General features: G+C 45.7%; 1 protein-coding gene across 4 annotated transcripts in view; it reads right to left on the bottom strand.

Annotated features, from left to right (window-relative positions):
- The window catches only part of PRKN (parkin RBR E3 ubiquitin protein ligase), a 1,341,418-nt gene that overhangs the window by 35,052 nt on the left and 1,283,827 nt on the right, over positions 1–22,539 (bottom strand). For all 4 annotated transcript variants that reach the window (XM_019831462.3, XM_045058626.1, XM_045058625.1 and 1 more), the window contains one exon: positions 4,283–4,366. In XM_019831462.3, the coding sequence (XP_019687021.3) occupies positions 4,283–4,366 (84 nt within the window). The remainder of the gene's footprint in view (positions 1–4,282; positions 4,367–22,539) is intronic.

A 22,539-nucleotide genomic window follows, 5' to 3' on the forward strand; every position in this document is an offset into this window, starting at 1 on the left:
TCCCTTTAGACACTGTAGATTTATTACTCAGAAAGAGTGCTCACTGTTCCTGAACCATTTTGATCAGGTGATGCCACTGAAAATGATTTCCTTTGTGTCTTTGGATAATGCCATTAAAAATCTAGAAATCTCAGTTTGCCTTCCTGTTGAATAGGGAGAGTAACACCTACTACTTAGAACCACTGGGGGGAATGAATCAATTTCTGTGGTTTGCAAGAGCAAGTGTTTACTTATTAGAAAGCCTCCAGAGGGAATTTGTGGAAGGGGACGGAGCATGGGGAGGAGAACAACCAGGCAAGAACAAGGAAAAGCAAATGGGACTGGACTCTCATTAGCTTGTGACGGATCGATCTTCTGTCACTGATTTCCCAAATGCCCAGCAGTTTTGACCTAAAGTGTGTTCAATATTTTAAAACCAATTTAAAACCAATTTTTGAGTTTGCTTTAAAAAAATTATTGCATTAATCAAAAAGTGCATTAAGTTTAGGGTCAAGCAGCCCAACTGATGGAAAAAGCCTGACTGGGTCCCGGGAGACATGGGCTTGCCTGGCTGGGTAATGTAATATCAAAGTCCAAAAACCACTCAGCTTTCAAGGGAGAGCAGTGGACAGTGGCCACAAATGCTGAAAGGAAACACCTTACAAGTGAATTGAACTAGAAGGAAATGTGAAGAGGGTTAATGAGAGTATTTTGTTTGTATTAGCAGACTTTATCCATGAGGCTGCGTCCAAAGCCTTCAGTCCCAAGAAGGGAGCTGCAATTAGATTTCTGTGGTTGGATGTGTAGCTTGTCCTCTTTCAAAGATTTCGTGTCTGTGGAATTGCAGAGGTGATCCACCTGGAGATCATTCCCATTTGAGCGAAATATAGGAACAGAAAACAAGCTGGCCCTATTAGAATAGAAGTCCTCCTTTCTCTTAGTGAATGGAATTGGGTCTTTTAGTTTGATGAAATAGTTCATTTGGTTCATTTCTTTCCAGGCCCAGGAGGAGCTATGATTGAAATCAAGAGGTTTTGGAGACGTGGTAAATCAGATCATAGGAATACACTCATCATTCTGCATTCTTTCCCCTCCCCTCTTCTGCACCTGGAAGGCTGGCTCATTCGGACAGGCTGTGTCCCTCGGACCCCTCGAGGCTGACTTTCGGTTGGGTGTGGCCAATGGGAGACATTAGCAAGAGATCAGAGGATGGGAGAGAGAAATAGAGATGTCCCTTCATTCCCTTCCTGCTGGGGGCCTACCTCTGTCAATGCTGGACCCTCTGTGATTCCACCTCCTGCCAAGAGGCCCCGCCTCCGTGGTTCCAGCTCACAGGATTATTCCCTGTGTGACACCATTCCCTCCTCTTGTCCCTTCAGAGTTAGGGGCTCATGGCTCCTCACTGATGCTGCACTTTGAGGCCCTCCACATTGTTTGGGGCTCTTGTGACCTTTCCCCACCTCTGTAGGCCATCCATGACCTTTCAGTTAAAGTCTCTTCATGTGCCCATCTGAGCTGAATTCTCTTTTCTGTAGGACCTGAATAAATCGGATGTATGGAAAAGGGGCAGCAAAACCCCAAGAAGTTGCCTTCTGTTCTCAGACAACAGTGGATGGACAGGTTCTTCCAGTTTGGTTGGTCAATTTGCTTTGTTTTCAAATAAGGGGAATATGAGGTTTGCCTAGGAGTGTGAACAAGGCAGGGAGGAGCCTCATTTCAGGGACGTCTTATTTCAGGGCCACCTCTTCTTGGATTCTTTCCTGCACATCTCTGTCCTAAATTAATGATTCTTCTTCTGAATTCCTGTTATAATGACTGTTGGTGCAGCCAACAATCTCACCTCTGTGACAGCAGGTACTTTATCCCCAGAGCCTAGCATAAAGTCTAACGGATTATAGGTGTTTAATACATATTCGTTGAATAAATGAAAGAATGTATTTTTCTTTTTAGAAGCCACAATCATTCAGCAAACATCTATGAAATATCTGTGCACCAGATAAAATTTTTGCCTCTGTATCTTTGTCCATGCAGTGTTTTTGCTGGAATGTTCTTTATCATCCTTCTCTCACTGTCCTTTTGCCACTCTTACCCACCTTCTATGACTTTTCTGGGGAAGTGTTATGCAAAGCTAAAGATTTCCTGAACTTTGTTGTAGCACATTACTATTATTATATATTTTTCTGTAAGTCTCCCCTATGACTCCCTCATGTGCTTATCTGCACAATATACTGAAAAGAAATACTTATCTGCAGTTTTTCAGCAGGATGTCTGGTGCATACAAATGCTGAACTTAATGTTTGCTAATGGGTGGTCTTTGCAGACACAGGCCCCTAGGTACTGGTCATCTATGCTTCAGCCCAGCTCTAACTTTCTTTCTCCCACTTTCCTGAGTTGAACATTAATGCTTTAATAGTTTAAAAATTTGGGGGCGGGGAGGAGGGCTACCTCAATCTTTAACACCAAGATTGGTTAGTTCTTGAATGAATAATGAAGGGGATTATCTAGTGCGTCTTGCACTTGGGCAACTATAGGTTAATGTGTTCTCTTCTTCACCCTATTTCTACTGTTTTCCAATAAGTGGACATGAAGGTATCACTTCTTAGAAGGCTTTGTGCATGTTTGCGGTCATAGGAGCCCAGGGATATAAGTTGCTAGACCAAACCCATTTCTTAGAGCCTCAGACTAGGCTAGCTCTTCTGGGCTACCATGGTCCTGAGGCAGGGGAGTCTCAGGATCAATATTATTCCTGACATCAGTATGCAGTGAGCTGGTATTTGAGTGCCCCTGAGCTAAAATAAAATCAACAGAAAGAGCATTTGCTGCCTCTGTTGCAGAAATGGCAGTTCAGGTCTAAATCTCCCCATAGGCTCATAGCCAACATTTTAGAAGCTGATAAGAAGACCTGAATTCACTAATTATGTTTATTTGGTTGTGCTAATATTAGTAAATAAATCCACATAATGCCTTACAAAGATATACTTCTTTATGCTCTGATTTTAGAGTATTCAGATATTTTGATGATTTTTTTTGATGTTTATTGTTTTTGAGAGAGAGTGCAAGTGGAGGAGGGGCAGAGAGAGAGAGGGAGAGAAGATCTGAAGCAGGGTCACGTGGTAACAGCAGAATGCACGATGTGATGCAGGGCTCAAACTCATGAACTGTGAGATCATGACCTGAGCTGAAGTCAGACGCTTAACCCACTGAGCCACCCAGGTACCCCAGAACATTCAGATATTTAAATTTTTCTACTGTAAAATTGAAATGTTCTGAAATTTCTATGTCTGTTTCTGAGGTTCCTGTCAATAAAGTAACTAAAAGATTTATCAGGATAGGTTTAATGCTTAAAACCTTGTTAACATCTATATCAGTAGAAAAATAATGAGTAAATTCATCAACTGTGCTGAAATTTTACTCCTTTCCTCTAAGGTTTGGCTGATCATAATTAATAAATAAAAGAAAATGTATTTGCATTTCCCTAAGCCTGATATAGCAGATTGGAGAGTAAGGCTCAGTAAACACATTCTTTACCTAATCAAGACTGAAATACAATTTAGCGTAGTTCATGATGTTGCTAAAAAACAGTAATATTCTTGCATCATATAATACTTCTATGCATATCATAGTTTCACCAAAGATTTTAAACAAGACATTTTTGAAAAAAAGATATAAATGTAGGGTTAATATTGCTTGATCTGATTTGGAAATTGTTAAATTGTTTGTTCCTCTAAAGTCTCCTCTCATCACGCTATTTTCCTTTTCCCTATTGCATATACCCCTAGGGAAAAACTATTATGAAAGTATGGACATATCCCAATGGCCATCTACAGCCCTACCCTGAGGAGGTGGATGGTTCTGGAAGGACTTTGAGGGTGGAGTAGCCAGAGCCACATCCCATGGTTGTTGGCTACTTAGTCTGGTTTGGGGTTTATATCTTATCTTATCTTATCTTATCTTATCTTATCTTATCATAATTTTTAAATATAATTTATTGTCAAGTTAGCTAACATACAGTGTATACAGTGTGCTCTTGGTTTCAGGGGTAGATTCCCATGATTCATCGCTCCCAGTGCTCATCCCAGCAAGTGCCCTCCTCAATGCCCATCACCCATTTCCCTCTCTCCCCGCCCCCCACTGTCAACCCTCAGTTTGTTCTCTGTATTTAAGAGTCTCTTGTGGTTTGCCAACCTCTCTGTTTGAAACTATTTTTTTTAAAGACTGAAACCCTCCCTGGGCTTCAGGAAGCAGCTCTTGTCTCTCCTCCATATCCTGAGCCCTGTTTTATGGCAGGAAGAGGCCACTGTACCTGAGAAACTGCTCCTGAGGCTTCAAACAGGGTGCTGCATTCACCTTCATGGTACGCTTCCTTACAGTCCCGGCAAAAGGCGAACTGCAGAAGAACACACATGTGTTAGGGACGGGCTTGTGGGCTGCATCTGGACATAACATGTTTTCCCTTTTCCAAGCTCATTGGATTCATTCCTCTGACGTGTGTGATGGCTTCTGAGCCAGATTACTTTTTGCAAAGAGGAAATAAAGTTATATTTTGATGGTATTGTTAATTCTTTACTAAACAATGTTCCAAGCACTATAGCAGGGTTTCAAAGATGCATGAGTCATGTTTCCTTTCTTTGAGATGTTTCCAGTCTGGCAGAAAAGATAACAATGCAGATAAATATCTGTAGTAAAGTGTTTTTGGTGTTAGGCTCCCAGGGAAGTGACGTTATTCAAGAATTTCGCATCTAGGGGCGCCTGGATGGCTCAGTTGGTTGAGTGTCTGACTCTTGGTTTTGGCTCAGGTCATGATCTCATGGTTTGTGAGTTCCAGCCCCACATCGGACTCTGAGCTGACAGAGCAGAGCCTGCTTGGGATCCTCTCTCTCTGCCCCTCCCCTGCTTGTTCTCTCTCTCTCTCTCTCTCTCTCTCTCTCAAAATACGTAAATAAACTTAAAAAGAAAGAATTTCACATCTGGTATCTGTTTACATACATAGTGGATTTCTATGTTCATATTAATGGACTTGGTTTTGCAATGACAGCCTATAGTGGAAAGAAGAAATAAATGGTGTCCCCTAAAAATTCATATGGTGAAGTCTTGACACCCAGGACCTCAGGGTGTGATTGCATTTGGAAATAGGGTCTTTGAAGAGGTAAGTAAGGTAAAATGAAGTCATTAGAGTGGCCCTCATCTTACGTGACTGGTCTTTATGAGAGGAGATTAGGACACAGACACACACAGGGGCTGAGAGTCACAAGGACACAGTGAGAATGTGGCCATCTGCAAGTCAAGGAGAGAGGCCTCAGTAGAAACCAAGGGGCTTGTTCTGGGGCTTCTAACCTGCAGGACTGTTTCTCACAGTTTTCTTCAAGAGTTTTTGTTGTTTGAGGCCCCCGGTCCAGGGTGATTTGTTATGGTGGCTGTAAGAAGCCAATGCTTAGTCTGGAGAGGATCTCCTCACCTGGTGATAGTGCTCCAGGGAATGGACGAGATCTGGGGACCAACCAACTGCCCTCTACCTTTCATCTGCAGGGAAGGAAGCTATGCAAGTGAATGCTGGAAAAGGAGGCTGTCCTGTTAGCATCTGGCATCAGTAGACCCTTCTAGAACTACTTCACCATCACCCGCCATGCTCCAGAGGTTGTGGCTAAGGGTGTGGGCTCTGCAGTCAGACACATGGGATTGAAGTCATCATCCCATCGCCTGTCCACGGAGATACCACCTTGGGAAGCCACCTTGTCACCTGGGCCTCGGTTATCCTTTGAAAACCCAGGATAACACTGGTAACTATCTCCTCTGATCACTGGAAGAGGTAGGTGAGATCATACGTGCTAACTGGGACACAAGATGTTCTAACTGTTACACAGATAACGGCCAGGGACTGCTTTTCCCCGACCCCATTTCACAGCTGAAGAAGAAGTTGCTTTACTAGAAAACAGGTTCCCTTTAGCAAACATTCTCTACCTCGCTGGAGAGAAACAGGTCTCACAAGAGAACCAGTGTGATTAATGAGCATGGTGTGTGGGCAGTGGTGGTGATTTTACAGCATCGGCCCCGGATGAGCGGGTATTCCTCCCATGGAGAGGTGGGTTTGATGTCTCTTCTGCTTAGATATGGATGTGCTCACTACTTGACCAATAGCACATGGTGGAAGCGATGGTGTGCCGCTTTCTGGGCCCAGGCCTTAAGAAACTGGCAGCCTCCTCTCATGTGAGTGGCTCATGAGAGGCTCATGTACAGAGGAACCAAAGCCCTTGGCCAAGAGAATTGGCTGAGTGCAGACGGCCAGCACCAACTTGCCAGCCGTACGTCTGAGCCATGTTTCCAGGGGATCTTCCAGCCCCTGGATGAGTTGGCCCAGGTGACCCCGTGTGGAACAGAGACACATTGGCTTTACGGGACACTGCCCAAATTACAGCCTTGTGGGGGGAAAGACAATATAAAGCAAAACAGGAACAAGATTGTTGCTGTTTTAAGTCACTGAGTTTTTTGGTGTTTTTTACCCAGCAATCGATAACCGATATAGTAATGGCACTGAGAATCTGGAAGACTCAAGAAAGTTCTGGATGCTTAAAGTTCTCAAATGACTCTTCTATAGCATGAGCCAGGAAGTTGGCACAATTTTGCTTCAGATAAGACTGATGTGAACTGATAAACAAAATCACAAACAGGATACAGAAAAGTCCAGCTTTATGCCCCAGTACATCGTCATCCCTCCTTGCCTCAAAAACAGCCCGTCCAAGGCAATTTTCCTTCGTGCTGTCTTCACCTCGGAAACAGATTTCCCTCCTTCCCCACATCCAATTTCTTGTTTTAACCCCTTGTCTGAAAATCGTCTTAATCTCAGCACATACCAAACCAGAAAGGCAAGTATTTTATGAGGAAAAGGTCTCTTTAGATACGATACAATCTACCTTCTATCCATCAATTTCAGGACACTGTAGTCTTACTTCTTCTCACAGCAAAGAGCCTGACCTCAAATTTGTAGGATGTAAACTTTATTTAAAGATTCAGATTGGCGGGAGAGGGCTGTATGTCAGGATGTCTTTAGGCAATTCGCCAATACCATCAGGTTTTAATTCCTGGCATTTTCATTTTCCCTGAACCGAAAGCCGATCCAGGGAACGGCGAATGAAGTGTGCATCTCAGGGCTTCCATTTCAGATTAAAACCATTTTTTTCTTTATTAATGTCTCCGCTCATCTGTGGGTTTGCCTCAGAGCCATTGCTCTGCTCTTACGTGCTCATGTTGGAAAAACGTAGACTGCGTGCTTCAGTCACCGAGAAGAGCTTGCTGTGTGATTTCACCCCACCACTTTCTATGGAAGCAAGTCTGATCTCTCGGCGTGACAGGGAAAACGCTTCACATCTTATTAGCTAGTGGATGAGATATAAAATCAGTTTCATGGTAGAGGAACACCCTGGAGGTTGATCAGTTTGTCAGAATAAATAGGCCTTTCCTGACACAAAGACATTAAATTCCCTTTCACACTGTACTACAAAGAATGGACTAAAAAAATAACAGAAAGGGAAGAGCACACAGAAAGGAAGGCCTCGCCATTTCAGCCTGGCAAAAGGCAAGCGGAAGCTGCAAGAATACGCTGGGGATAATTTAACACTAATGTACTTGTTGATTTGCTTCTATGCAGAAAGTATGACTTAAATTTAGACATACCATGCAGTGGGGCCTCCTAGGTAAATAACTTGAATCTGTCTCATACAAAATGTCTGGTTTGATCTTGAAAATGTTCAAGTTTTTAATCGTGTTCTTCAGAATTCAAACGGGAGCTTGTACAAATGTTTAGACCCCTCAGTTCCCAAACTGTGCACCAAGGTACTCCGGGGCATAACAGGCTCTCAGGGGTGCAGTGGGAAATTTTACATCTTTGAGGAAATTACAGTGATACTATCTGTTGGATGCTACGTGAACTACTAACGCAAGGTAGTTCATGATGTTATCGTGGCTTGTGCTCGCCTTCTTTTGATGACATATCTTTGCAAAGATGGGTTTTTGGTTATTGTGATAGAAAAACAACTAGCATGTGAACGAACATCTGTTTGCTACAGGAGATGCAGTTATTTAAGAATGAAATAAAAATCGTTTTTCTTTCAATTTCTGTGAACTATCTTTTCAAATGGCTATTAAGTTGCTAAGGCATTCATTCTTATTGTGTTACTTGGATCTAAGTATTTAATACACAAAACCGCTTAGACCTAAGTATTTGATAAACAAAACCACATTTCTTTTGGCCTAGGAACACCATGAAAACCTACTGAGTCTCTAAGGGCATGACAAACAGAGGAAGGTCAGGGACCTCCGGCATGGGCAGATGCTCCCAAGATAATATTTTGGGACAGTCTTCAAACACTGCCAGTGGCACAGATATTTCTAGAGAAAGAGCTTGAGAAGACAGATCTGGCTCCAACATTTTCACATTCAGTCTGCTGACTTTGTATATCCCTCGCCTGGGACACATGAATCTTGTTCTAACCGATATGCAGAAAGCTGCAATTTACCTAGGGATTTGCTCTTAACTAACTGTGGTCTCACATTTGCTGAAGATGCCTTCTAAGTGAATACTAATTGAATAGAAGGGACTGCCACACATTTATGTAGTCTACTTTTCCTGCGTTGTTCTCTCTTGAGACATCTGATAAATGCCATCAATTTCTGTAGTAAAAAAAAGAAAAAATGAAAGCCTTTAAAAATTATAAAAGTAATACATACTTACAATTTTGGTTCCCTCAACTCTATCCCTTATTAGATTTAATTAGAAAGCCATCTATATGGACTGTATCATCTTAGCTCCTATGATGTTAGCTTTCGATGTCAACTTGGCTACACTACAGTCCCCAATTCTTCAGTCAAACACTAACCTGGTTGCTTCTGTGGAGATATTTTGTAAGCCTGTAACATCCATACTCAATTTGTTTTAGCAAACAGGGAGGATCCTAGATAATCTAGGTGTGGCTGATTCAATCTGTTGAAAGGTTTTCATAGCAGAACTGAGGTTTCCCCAAGAAGAAGAGAGTCTGTCTGGGAACATCAGCCAGGCTGTGGGCCAGCCTGCCCTTCCTGGAGGCCTGCCTGTGCCAGCTCAGCCCCATAGTCACTTAGGTCAGTTCTCTCCCTGTGTATGTGGATATGGATATGCTGCTATACGGATATATCGATCTATACACCTGTAGATCTCTGGGGACAGCTGAGTATATTTATAGACCCTTATCTATCTGTATCATATATAACTACATCTACCTCCTACTGGTTCTGCCTCTCTTTGGGAATCCTGGCTGATATAGCTCAGCTGCTACAGAAAAAAATTTTACCAGCTCAGTTAATTCTTTTGCAAATGGATATAATGTTTCCATATGACATTATCTAACATGACATTAAATCGCTACTTGAATTTTCTATGTTATTTGCAAAATTGTAGTTCAAATCTCTTTCCGTGTGTGTTTTTTAATCCCAAGTACACACAGGACACTAGCCCTTAGAATTCAACATCAGGAACAAGGTCATCACTCCCAACAGCGTGACTGTGACTGTGTCCCTTTATGTGACAATGAATATGCTAATCCAGTTCATTTGTATCCTCAGATTAGCTGAGCTGCCCGGGAGTTTTGTGCCCAACTTTCCACTTAACTGTAGAAACTAGCTCATCCTCGGTGCCTAAAATGAGGCATACAATTTTAAAGCAGCTATTTAGTAAATGAAAAATTCAATAAGACAAACTTTTTGTAAGAAGTAATAGCTAAACTACTGTTATCATTCAATTCATATTTTATTGGCCTTGCAATTAATATGTGTTGAGTATTTGCTTTTAGGACAAATAAAATCTTGGACCCGGACCACACATAAAAGAATAGCACATTGTAACACATGAAGTCACAGAGTAGGCATATATTTTTAAAAGTCGGACGTACTTATGTTTAAAAGTAAAGCCTCTGCAGTCAGAAAGACCTAGGGACAGAGGCCCTTCTCTACCATTTATTGTCCTGTGTGACCCTAAACATTTCTTTCCTTTATTATTTTGTAAGGAAGAAATAATAAGGTGATGAGTATTTAACACAGTTTCTGGCACAGAGGAATCAATGATTTCCTTATAGAGTTATGATGCTTTATAAGCAATAAAGTTCGATAGAAAAGTAAACTGACAGTGAAGCACCTTGGTAATGAAAGCATTTCCCACTATTCTGGTAATAAATGTGAAAGTCCTTGTGAACTTGAGGACCTCCTAGGAAACGCCAGGCTCCCCTAACTGCTCTATGGAAAGGGATGCCTCACTTTGCTCGTGTATGTGAAGAGGTAACTCCACGGTCAATCCATGCCAGTAGAGGTCAATATCATGCCAGTAGAGGAGTCATTTGATTGATGTCGGAGTTTGATTTCCCACATGCCCATAATGGAGACGTTCCAAAGGAGACATATGTATATTTCCTCTTTGGAAACACGAAAAGGAATCAAGTGAACAGTCTCCAATGCAATCAGAACATTCGGTGTCTGCTGATCAATAAAGCTGAGAGTGAGTTGGTACCTATAAGCAATGACCCTCAAATAAGGGTTTGATCCTTCAAGTTGAATGATGTCTATCTGATCAAATTTCTTCCTGCGTATTTTCTGTCATGACAGCATCGATTATAAAAGTGTTTTGTTATCCGCCATTTATTTTCTTTTCCGTAGCTCTGAAGTTTTGTATTAAAAGAACGGGAGAGAATCAAATACTACCTTAGGACCCCCTACTATAGTCAAGGGAAACATCAAAAGCATGAGGCACACATCTGTCTGTGCTTCTGTGGGATCAGATGAAATATTTTTCCTTTAGGTGTACGACTTTCCAGAAGATGGCAGCAGTGATACATATGATCCAACCTCGGTGTGTTAAAAATAGTGTATCAAAAGAGTAAGGCGCCCCACGGGTGACCAGCCGCTGATCCATGCAAAATTGTTCTGACAAGACCGGAAGTGGTGTTAGATTATAATGCACTAGAACACAATTTTGAAAAGAAGAAAGTCAGGTTGTTTCCTTTCAAGTACACATCTTAAAATCACAGAATCTCATGGTGGGAAGCAATCTTAGACTATGCCATGCTCCAGATGTAAACAGACTGAGACAATCTTTTGCACATAACCTCCAAATGGCTAAAAAGAAATAATTTTGAGGAAGCTGAATATAGCTCAGTGGCTGAATGCCTTTGTCTTTTTCAGATCCTATAGGAATCACGAAGGAGGGTTAAATAGTGCCATCTAGATTCCCGCAAAATACCGTGACATTGACCCTGCTCATCCCCCACATTAGTTTTGTTTTAGGTTTCCTACTACAAAAGGCCCTTACTTTCCTTGGTTTAATTTTCATTCATGGGGAGCTCTTAACCGAACTCTGAAAATTCCCTGTTCTTACATCACAGGATCTCATCAAGCACTGTGGTACCCATTCAATCTTTCCGACGTGCAGTGCCCTAATTCATACATCCACTGTGAGTACAATCTAGTGGAAAACTTTTTTTACCATCTGTCTCAGAACCAGGGACCTACTAGAGACGATGAGCTTGCAAGATGAAGGGACCATGTCCCCTCGTTGACCCTTAATAAGGCTGACCTCCAAACCTCAAGTCAAAAGGGGCACTTCATCAGTTCTCCAGACAGTGGTGGGGCGGTGCCCTTGATGATGGCTGCTGGAAATTGACCTGTCCGATATATAATTATAGACCAAGATATTTAAACTGATTTCCTACTTCAAAATGTTTATAGTTTTTCAAAACCGAAAAATGTTTGTTGGCCTTTTATTTTACCCTTCCTTTAACAGCTTTATTGAGATAGAACTCACAGAGTCATGGGTTTTAAAAAGTAGTTTGTATGGTTTTTGAGCGGATCATACGTGCACACAGCACCCCCTCCAACAGTGCAACATGTATACGGTGAAGAGTAAGTCTCTCTTCCTCCTTGAGGCTACAATGCTCCTGGGAGATAATCGCTGTCGCCTGTTTTTACCTTTCAGGAAATTTTTTACACATTATATTTGAAGGCAAAATGGCATATAAAATATCGCCTTATGTCTTGTGCTTTGCTCCTTGCTTTTGTTTATGACATTCACAGTCTGCCTTCCATCAGTGCATGTTGAACAGCTCCGTTCTTCCTAAGCAGCTGCACAGTGTTCTAGTTGATAGATGTACCTTCCTGCATCTAACCAGGCCCCTGACGACGACGGTTTAGGTCTTTTCCAATATTTTGCCATTATAAACAAAGCTGCAGGGAATGTCCTTCTCCGCAGGTCAGTTTGCACATGTGCAAGGAAATCTGTAGGCTACATTTCTAGAAGTGAGGTGGATGGGTCAAAGGGCATGCGGAGTTTAAATTTTGATGGCATTTGCACACCTGCCCTCTGTGGAAGATGAGGCCGGGGGTCGATGCCCAGCAGCGAGGTGTGTGAAAGCCTGCTCCCCGCCTCCCCTGCTCACTGTGTGACCGCTGACGACCGACGGTGGTCAAACAATGGCATGAGAAGGATCTCAAATAAATGCAGCATTTTTGCTAAGACCCTCTTTATCCATGTTGTATCACCACAGAGACAGGCTCCTGGCCAAATAACTAACCCCGGGTCACCTCTGAGTCTTGTCCATTTGGCCGAACCAGAGTCAGAAGCGGCCTGTGGTCCGTCCCCACCTGTCATTTCCCTGCTCCTGGTGCCCCAGCTCTGAGACTAGGTGCACCCAGCCTGTCGTTTCCTTGTTCGCTCTGGCCCGAATCTGGTCCTTTGCTGGGAAAGGACTTTAAGTGGATGTGAGCTTGGTGACTTTACACTCTGACAGTCAACATCCTGGAGGTCCAGGTCAGAGAGAAGGAAACAGGAGACAAGGAAGCAACAGGCTTAGTAGCCAGGGCTGTGTTCCGGGCCTTCACTTTGAACAGAATCGGCCCTCAGTGCTGCTCACCGGGCATGGCTTACAGCAGCAGTGGGCAGGGACCCTGGGGGGCCAGGACAACGTGATTTATGGCAGTGATGCTCTCCCAAATCCCTCCACTTCCTCCCTCTGCTGTAACCATCGTTCTGTAATCAACCACAGAACGATTCCTGTGATGATGGCCCTCACCCCCATCCACGGAATCTCCCGGCTCTGGCTTTCACATCATGGCTTCCCATGTTTCCAAAGGGTAAAGTAGGATTTGGCCATGAGCTGGGACTCTTGTATTTATAATGTTCACACCATCCACGGTCATCTGGACAAACTTCTTGGAGGCACATTTCTGTATCGGACTGAAAATTCCCTTTAGCATCTTGCAAGGCCGGCTCAATTTTGCTTTAAAATCAGCATTTCCCAGACCTTATGGAGCATTTGGCTCCTTCCAGAAATGGAGCACTGGTCACAGAGTATCAAATTCAACACCACTTTCAAATATTGCCATTCATTAGTGGACCCATTCAAATATTGCCATTAATTAGTGAACATGTTTGAATATGGCCATTCATTAGTAAAATGCACAGCATATGCCTTCTAACATTTTTAACTGGTCTCTAATCCTTGTGACCTTATCATTTACAATCTGTAGCAAGGCACTAGACTTTGTAAAAATGATTACACTATGCCAGTCAAAATGTGAACTCCGAGCCATATGGCAATTTGAGCCCAATTTGTCCCATGTGCCTCTGGGCATCCTTCTGTTCTCTTAGCATAGCAGGGGGACCGAATGCTGTCCTTGAACACCTGGGCCTGACCCCAGGCAGCTTGGGTCAGGGTCAGTTTTGGGAAGGAGCCAGCCAATGATTCCCCTTTGGGAAGGAGCCAGCGAATCAATGATTCGCCCGCCGATCTATCAACAGAAGGCTTCACTGTGCATTGAACAGCTTCATAGGTGCCTTGTGAGCTTACCTGCTCCTGCCCCTCTCCCCCCAGCCTCAGCCAAAAAGTCGGGGTGCTTTTCTCTCTCTCTTTTTTTTTTAAATAATTCTTTTTTTTTAATTTTTTTTTTAACGTTTATTTTTGAGACAGAGAGAGACAGAGCATGAACGGGAGAGGGTCAGAGAGAGGGAGACACAGAATCTGAAACAGGCTCCAGGCTCTGAGCCATCAGCACAGAGCCTGACGCGGGGCTCGAACTCACGGACTGCGAGATCGTGACCTGAGCTGAAGTCGGCCGCTTAACCGACTGAGCCACCTAGGCGCCCCTAGGGGTGCTTTTCTCTTAAGAACCGTCCTTTCCTTACACGTTCCTCTATTAAAGGTTTGCCGCTCTGTGCAGAACTAGTCTCGCTTACCGCCTCTTCTACACTGAGAGGATTTGTGTCTTATTTATCTCTGTTTCCCCAAGATCCAGTGTCCGGAACGCGGGAGGCGATCCATATCTGTTCTGCACACGCCAGGTACCCAGCTCCAGTAGCTTGTAGCCGAGCTGGGGAGGCAATGCCTACGGAAAATGAAAGAGCCGGAGAAGAAGAGCCTATGATCTGCGGTCCTGTGCTCAATTATTTGCAGGAAGCAGGTCTGTAGGGACTCGGAGACTCTGGGTACGTCGCGATCGGTGGGACCGGCCTTTGCTTTCCTGCCCTTTGAGCTCCATTCTGTCCTCAGGCAGCGCTTCCCAACAGCATCTCCCACCTGTCTGCAGACAGCTTCTCAAAGTCTCTCCCCACCACCCCGCTCCCGGCCTCTGTCCTCACTGTTGGAGAAACAGAGCACTGGGGCAGCAGGGCAGAAACTCAGGGCCAACGGTGCAGCCAAGAGTGAGGGATGAAGGAGGTTGGAGCCCCCACTCAGTTTCCGGAGCAGACCCGCCGCCCACGTGGCCACACGTCTCGGGAGAGGCCTTCCCTCTTTGCCCATGATCTTCACTCACATGCTCAGCACGGGCCCCTCATCCCCCCAGACGCTGAGCCTGCACCTGCCCGATGCGGGGAGGTCTCTCCTGCGCCCCCACAGCACGGGTCCACGTCTTGCTCACGCAGAACCCATGGCGGTGCAGCATTATTACCCGCTTATGCACACATTCTCCTCACTAGGCTGGAGGCCCCGTGTGGGCATAAATAGCTTAGCCCTATTCATCCTCCAGGGCCTGACGGAGCAGTTGTCACATGGCCGGGAATGGACCGACGTGTGCAGAATTAACAAGCAGGAGGAGCTAGAAAAGTCTACACTTCGGAGAAACACAAGGGCGGCGCAGTGTCGGGAACCCGAGCCCTGAGAATGCAGAGGAAGGAGACCAAGACCTTCAACAAGGGGGAGTTCTTTCGTGACCTTGGAGCCCACACTTTTGGTGCAATGATGCGATTACTAGCCAAATTCGGAAGCTAAGTCCACAGGGCTGAGGGAGTGCAGAGGGCTTCACCACGGAGGGATCTGAACTGGTGTGAAAGCAGAAAAAGAAAACAAAAAGAGGCTATGAGATGCTAGAAAGAGAGGGCGTAGCAGTGTCAGGAACGTCCTGGAGCTGGTCAGGGCCGGGGAGACCCAGACGCCGTCAGAGGACGGTGGCGGAAAGAAGGAGGGCTGGGTCTCCAGGCTCCTGGGAAGGTGAAATCCAGGGACAGCACCACGCTGGCGAGAAGACTGTCTGAAGGAGACCCCGCCTGTGCAATGCCAGCTGGTGATCCTCTGGAGTCAAGGGGAAGAGGGGGGTCGAGCAGACCTGGATTAGTCATTGTCGTCAGGAGATGACAGAGTTGAGAGAGGTCCAGCCACACCGAGGACCCCACTGACGTAACAGCGCTACCCTCCGGTTCCCTGACCAGCAGCATCAGCATCACCTGGGGCTAACGTGCTGAATCAGAATCTGCATTTCAGGGGCGCCTGGGTGGCTCGGCCGGTTAAGCGTCTGACCCTGGATTTCAGCTTACGTCATGAGCTCGTGGTGCGCGGGTTCGAGCCCTGTGTCGGGCTTTGGGCTGCTGATAGCATGCGGAGCCTCCTTGGAATTCTCTCTCTCTCTCTGCCCCTTCCCCCGTTCACATGTCGCTTTCTCTCCCTCTCAAAATAAATAAACAAACTTAAAAAAAATTAAAAAAGAAAAGAATCTGCACTTCAGCACAAACCCTGGCTCGTGCACACACAGAAGGTCAGAAGCACTGGTCTAGCCAGTACGCACAACAAAAATTTACTGAGCACGCTCACTGTGTGTCCGGCAGCCCGTGGATATAGAGAGGTGTAGAAGATATAATTCCCAGTCTTGTATGAGTCACCGTTCACACCCCCCCCCCTTTCTTCCCTTCCTCTGCCCAGACCCCGTCCACTCAACAGGTGTTTATGGAGAATGTTCTGGTGCTGTGCTAGGTAGTGCGAGTGGTGAACATGTCAGTTATTCTTCTTGGCCTCCTTGCGTTTATATTCCCTGTGTCATAATCGTTGTGGTGGGCGAGGCTCTGGGTGAATGAAGGGTATGAGCACGCACTACCCTGGGCAGTAATGCCTGGTCGCCAGGAGGAAGTGGAGGGTAAACCGAGGTCCAACCGAGTTCGATCCAAACGATAGGCCCCCTAATAGTGCTAATTCCAAGTGTTTGAACAGTGCAAGCCCTGGAGGTGGAGGGGAAGGACGGCTCCTCTCGCTCAGCACCACTGGCTTGGAGTTGCTGAGCATAGGGGAGGTGGTCCCAGGCATGGGGTGGGGCTGGGGTGAGAGTGAGGGGAAGGGCTGGGAGCGGGGCTCTGTGGGTGGCTGCGGGACTCTGAGCGGGTGGCTGGGGCAGGAAGAGGGGACGAAGGGTGCAGGTGCAACCAGCCAGCAGTCAGACTGAGCCGGGCTGGGGGCCCGGGGAGCTGGAAGCCACAGCACGGCCGTGTACGAGGTCAGGAGTGGGTGGTGGGAAAAAAACACTCATTTAGAAAATCAGTGTTTGATACTGTGAATGCGTTACCACTAAACCCCAGCTGGAATAGAATCTCCCAGTGGAATTCTGCAGTGTTTTCGTCTCTTTAATTCTGAAACCACTGGCAAAAGGACACAGTCCGGGGGCCCCTGGGTGGCTCAATTGATTAAGCGTCTGACTCTTGATTTTGGCTCTGGTTGTGATCTCATGGTCGTGGGATCGAGCTTTATTTTTAAAGTTTATTTATTCGTTTCTTTGACAGAGCTAGAGCCGACGGAGGAGGAGCAGAGAGAGAGGGAGACAGAGAATTCCAAGCAGGCCCTGCGCTGTCAGCACAGAGCTTGACGCAGGGTTCGAACTCACGAACCGTGAGATCATGACCTGAGCTGAAACCAAGAGTTGTACGCTTAACTGACTGAGCCACCCAGGTGCCCCAGGAGTAATTTTATATGTGCTTGTAGACACATGAAAAGGTACAAAAGAAACAGGTGAAATAAATATTTAACCCAATATATCCTAAAGAGTATTTTCAACATGTTATCAATATAAAAAGTGTTGTTATTTTCTGTTTTTTGTTTTCACCAAGTCTTTGGAATCTGGTGGGTTTTCTATAGTCATTTTGCATCTCAGTCTGGACCAGCTGCCTTCCAGGTGCTTGGCTGCCACACGTGGCTGGCCGCCACCACGCTGGACCGTGACGCTTTAGAACTTTCTAGGCTGAGGGCTACTGATGATGATGTAGACGGTCAGTTCAGGAACAACAGAACAAAAACAGCAGAACACCTTCAACATGGCCTACATAAGCAAGGCAAGGTGAGGTGGGGGACAAGGAGAAGATAAGAAAATGAAGAGGGTTCATGGAAAGAAATTCATATAATTTTTTCTTTAAAAATTTTTTTAAAACATTTCTTTATTTTTGAGAGAGAGAGAGAGAGACAGAGACAGAGACAGAGCATGAGCATGAGCAGGGGAAGGGCAGAGAGAGGGAGACACAGAATCTGAGGCAGGCTCCAGGCTCTGAGCCGTCAGCACAGAACCTGATGCGAAGCTCGAGCTCACAGACTGCGATATCATGATCTGAGCCGAAGTCGGACGCTTAACCCAACTGAACCACCCCAGGTGTCCCAAAATTCATACATTTTTTCTAATGAGGGATGCTCTTTATTCTTAACCTTGGAAGACTGGCTTTGCATTATGATGTAAGAAAGAACCTACAGAAACAGAAAATCAGTTAAAGAAAAACGAGGTGTAACTGTCTCTGGTGATAATCTCCCTGTCACACACTGTGAGTTATTTGTTTAAAGAAAGCCCGAAGATCAGTACTGACCCAAGTTATCGCTGACTTTCCTGGTGTCCCGGGCGCCTGCTTCACCTGCCTGCTCACCCTGTCAGATTGCATACCAGGGGCAGATAGCGTCCCACCATTAATCACCGCACAGGCTGCCGATCTGACTTGGGCACTAACAACCGTTTCTGAGTCTGTGATGCCAGCCTTCGCTTAAGTGATATCACGTGATGAACTGAATAAATAGAAAGTCACAGACACCTGCAATTCTAGTTATGTGAGTTTGACCCGGGATTATTCGAGTCTTATAAGTTAGCCAAACACAGGATTTGCGTGAAGGACATTTGGTTTTTTATTTTTTAATTTTTTTTAATGTTTATTTATTTTTGAGAGAAAGACAGAGCACGAGTGGGGGAGGGGCAGAGAGAGAGGGAGACACAGAATCCATTGCAGGCTCCAGGCTCTGAGCCGTCAGCACAGAGCCCGACGTGGGGCTCGAACTCACGGACCGCGAGATCGTGACCTGGCTGAAGTCGGACGCTTAACCGACTGCGCCACCCAGGCGCCCCTACATAACGTCCAACGCCGAAGTTGGATGCTCAACCGACTGAGCCTTCCAGGCCCCCCAAGGACATTTGCTTTTATGTGTGAAGTATCAAGCTGGAGCCCTGCGTGGAGAAGCCTCAGTCCCACATGATTTTAGCAAGAGGACTTTCATTTATCATAGTTTAGACAGATCCTGGTGAGTTAAGTAAAGGGCCAGTGACCCCACAGCACCAAAGAGTTCATGGTAGGTACAAGCTTCCAGTTATAAAATAAGTAAGTCAGGGGGATATAATATGCGGCCTGGTGACCTAACAGTTAATAATACGGTAGTGCATATTTGAAAGTCCCTGAGACGGTAGATCTTAGAAGTCCTCATCAGTAGGGGAAAAAACATTTTTTTGTAACTATATGTGGTGATGGATGTTAACTAGACTTACTTGGTGATCATTTGGTCCCACATACAAACATGAAATCATTATGTTGTACACCTGAAACTAATATAATGTTATATGTCAATTAACCTGAATTAAAAAAAAAAAGAATGTATTTTGAAAGTTAGAATCATGACTTGAATTTCACCCTTGAAGTTTGCACACACTAATGACAGAGGCTAAAACAAATCTCAGGCACTCTGATCCTTTCCATGTGTGAGTCATTACGTGCAGTCCTGGTGTGCTATTTGGATTTTGGAGGCCAGCCGTCCCCTATTCAAGGTTCTGCTGGACCTCGGGTGTTCTCTGCCCCAGGACTTCTGGCCTAAATCATTATTTATGACTATTCCAGCTCGAAGCTTACGAGGAGGGACAGAGAAGAAGGATCTGGATGTTCATTCACACGCCAGTCTCCATGGAGCTAAGCCACTTAACACTTCTGTTTATGTTCTCAACACCTCTTCGAGAAAGTTCGCAGCCTGGGCGCTTGATCATGGCGGGAACATTTCCCACATTATCGTCCCCTGATAGGTATCTGCGCCCTGACCATCAGACAATGGTGAGAGCTCACAACACTTAGAGAGCTGGTCCCCACGGAGTGGAGGAGCAGGCATCCCCGTCTTCCATCAAGGTGGGGCAAAGACTCCTCAGGACAAGTGTTAGCATAAGATAACGCCGGCCTATGGGGGGTTTCGAGCGGAAGCCAAGCCAAGGGCCTTCGGGGACCTGAGAAATGTTATCTCTCAGCAACACACACCTTGCAGTGCCTGACTCAAGTGTAAAATCAAACCCAGACTTACAGGACTCTCTCCCTTCTAAGTTTTTTTTTTCCCTCCTGATTTTATTGCTTTGCTAAGGAAGTAGAAAAAAGCTAATTAAGTGCAGCCAAAGAGCAAGTGCTGGACTCCCGAGTCTCAGGGCTGCTAAGATAACAGCAGATTGCAGGGGACAGAAATGAAATGTCATCGACGTTGCTGCCTCTTTACTGGTGGCTTTTTGTCCCAAAGCACAAGAGACCTTCATTAAGCTGAATCACAATGAATGGAGAAGCGTCAACCGTTCCCTTTGGGCGCCCCTCTCCTCCCTGTGGATTTGGTGGTGGAGGATGTTAGAGCCTTGGGGCCCCTGCAGAGCGGATCCATCATCTTTACGGTGGAAAGGCACCCCGTTTCTTCTGCCATTCTTACTCATGTTGGGACAGATATTATTCTGTATTTAAAAAAAATTGCCCAATACTTTGGATGATGCCGAGCATAATGGACATTTAGTGAGTATTTTTAGGGGTGATTATAATGATCTAATACCTTATTATTTGAAATTCTAGTTCTGTCTGTAAGTAGAATCAAATTTTCAAGAGGCTAATAGCTCATAAAGGAACCTTTGCTATGATCCTGTGGAGGGAAGGCAGACTGCTCACCGGGTGGGTTGTTGGTTTGAATGGAATCACTCGTCCATTCCAAGAGCATTTTCTGGGAGGCTGTGCCACACTGGGCTGTGTGGGACCCACGGAAAGGGCGCAGAGAAAAGGGCCGGCAGGCCTCTGGGGGGCTGGGTCTCTGCAGAGCCACAGTCACGGCTCCTCGTGAGTGTCCCCCGCGGCCCTCCTTTGCCCAGCTAACCCGTAATAGTGGGACTTTGATTCTCAACTAGGAACTTACTTTGGACAGGCTTCCCTTACCTCAAGCCTGGGTTTGCTGCTCTCCAGGCATGCTCACCATTCCGAATCTCACCCTAACCTCATTCCCCTCACCTGGGCTGGGTGTGTCCTTATCCGTCATACCCTCCAGACCCAAGTTTCTTGAGGGTGGGGACGTAGCAATGCCCACCCGTGCGTCTTGAGTGCCGCTAACCCCAGCATTTGGCCCTGTATGCGTAATAGAGGGTGATGCAAGGGGGCAGGTGCAGAGAGAACAGAGACCTACTCAGACAAGTGCACTATAGACGGCCACAGACTAGGGAGTGGTTTGCTCCCTCCAGGAGTCTGGCCAAACTCCCCAGCCTGGGTGACGCTTCCAGGCTTGAAGGGCAAACTGGATTAAGTGAGACGAGAATAGGATAGTCCTACAAACTAAGCTTGAATATGGTTTCCTGTCTCGGCGACCCCGACGGCCTCAGCCAATTAGTTGAGATCCAGAATTAAGATAACAAAATACACCCAGGTTTCCCCGGTTCCATGACCTGTAATTATACATCTCTATGACTCCGTGTTCAGAAAGGCTTTCCTGTAGAGAAACCTACCACGGTGTGTATCACTCCCTGCAGACGACATGAGTCGCAGCAAAATTCCTTCATTAGCAGGCGCTGCGTCTAAACAGTGAGATGCTCATTCCAAACAAGCCACGGAAAGGCACGGATGGCCACACCTTCTCCTTTATTGTTCTGCAAATCCTGACACCCTCCTCTTTCAGTCAGCAGCAACAGACTCCTGAAAACCGTAAGAGTGCAAAGTCGTATTTACGAGGCTGGCTTTCCAGCAGAAAAGTATTATCTCCTCCTCAGATTCTTTTTTTTTTTTCTTTTCTTTTTTAAAGGAACTGACTCTTCTATTCGGATGGTTTGACATAGGTTTATTATTTTTTATTTTCATCGAAGGCAGCAAGACTGACTAAATGATAAAGTTGCTTCTTACCAGCACCTTCAGCTCGAAGGCTCTTTGCCCAGAATACTGATTTACGTCCCCAGGCATCTCACAGATCTTTAGTTACTACAGTCCAAGAATCAGCCGCTAAGGGTGAAACGGACTTGGTCACACAATGACAAGATTTACGGTGGGGTTTGGGGGGAAAAGGCCTTTAATTGCCATTTGTTGCCCTGTGATCATGTACCTCTTTCTCCAGATTGCTGTTTGTTTGTGGCAGGTGAACTTGCCACGGGACTTTAGTGCGAGGCGGGTCCCCCACAATCAGTGTCTATGGCCGGGTTCTGGGGAATGTGCACTGGAACCAAGGGCCCTTGAGGGCTCACAGCCAGGCAGGCTCATGTTCCGAGTTTCACGTCCTGTGGGGTAATTTAGCTGTCGCGTGTTTAGCGACAACAGGGGACCAGGCATACGATAAGCCGCAAATCTATACCTGTTGCTTTCAGTATGGCAGTTACAAGAGTGGATTTTTATTTATTTTATTTATTTTTTTCAACGTTTATTTATTTTTGGGACAGAGAGAGACAGAGCCTGAATGGGGGAGGGGCAGAGAGAGAGGGAGACACAGAATCTGAAACAGGCTCCAGGCTCGACGCGGGGCTCGAACTCACAGACCGCGAGATTGTGACCTGGCTGAAGTCGGACGCTTAACCGACTGCGCCACCCAGGCGCCCCAAGAGTGGATTAAAAAAAAAAATTTTAACGTTTATTTATTTTTGAGACAGAGAGAGACAGAGCATGAACGGGGGAGGGTCAGAGAGAGATGGAGACACAGAATCTGAAACAGGCTCCAGGCTCTGAGTGGTCAGCACAGAGCCCGACGCGGGGCTCGAACTCACAGACTGTGAGATCGTGATCTGAGCCGAAGTCGG

The sequence above is a fragment of the Felis catus genome, chromosome B2 (assembly GCF_018350175.1).
Source record: "Felis catus isolate Fca126 chromosome B2, F.catus_Fca126_mat1.0, whole genome shotgun sequence".
NCBI classification, from domain to species: Eukaryota; Metazoa; Chordata; class Mammalia; order Carnivora; family Felidae; genus Felis; species Felis catus.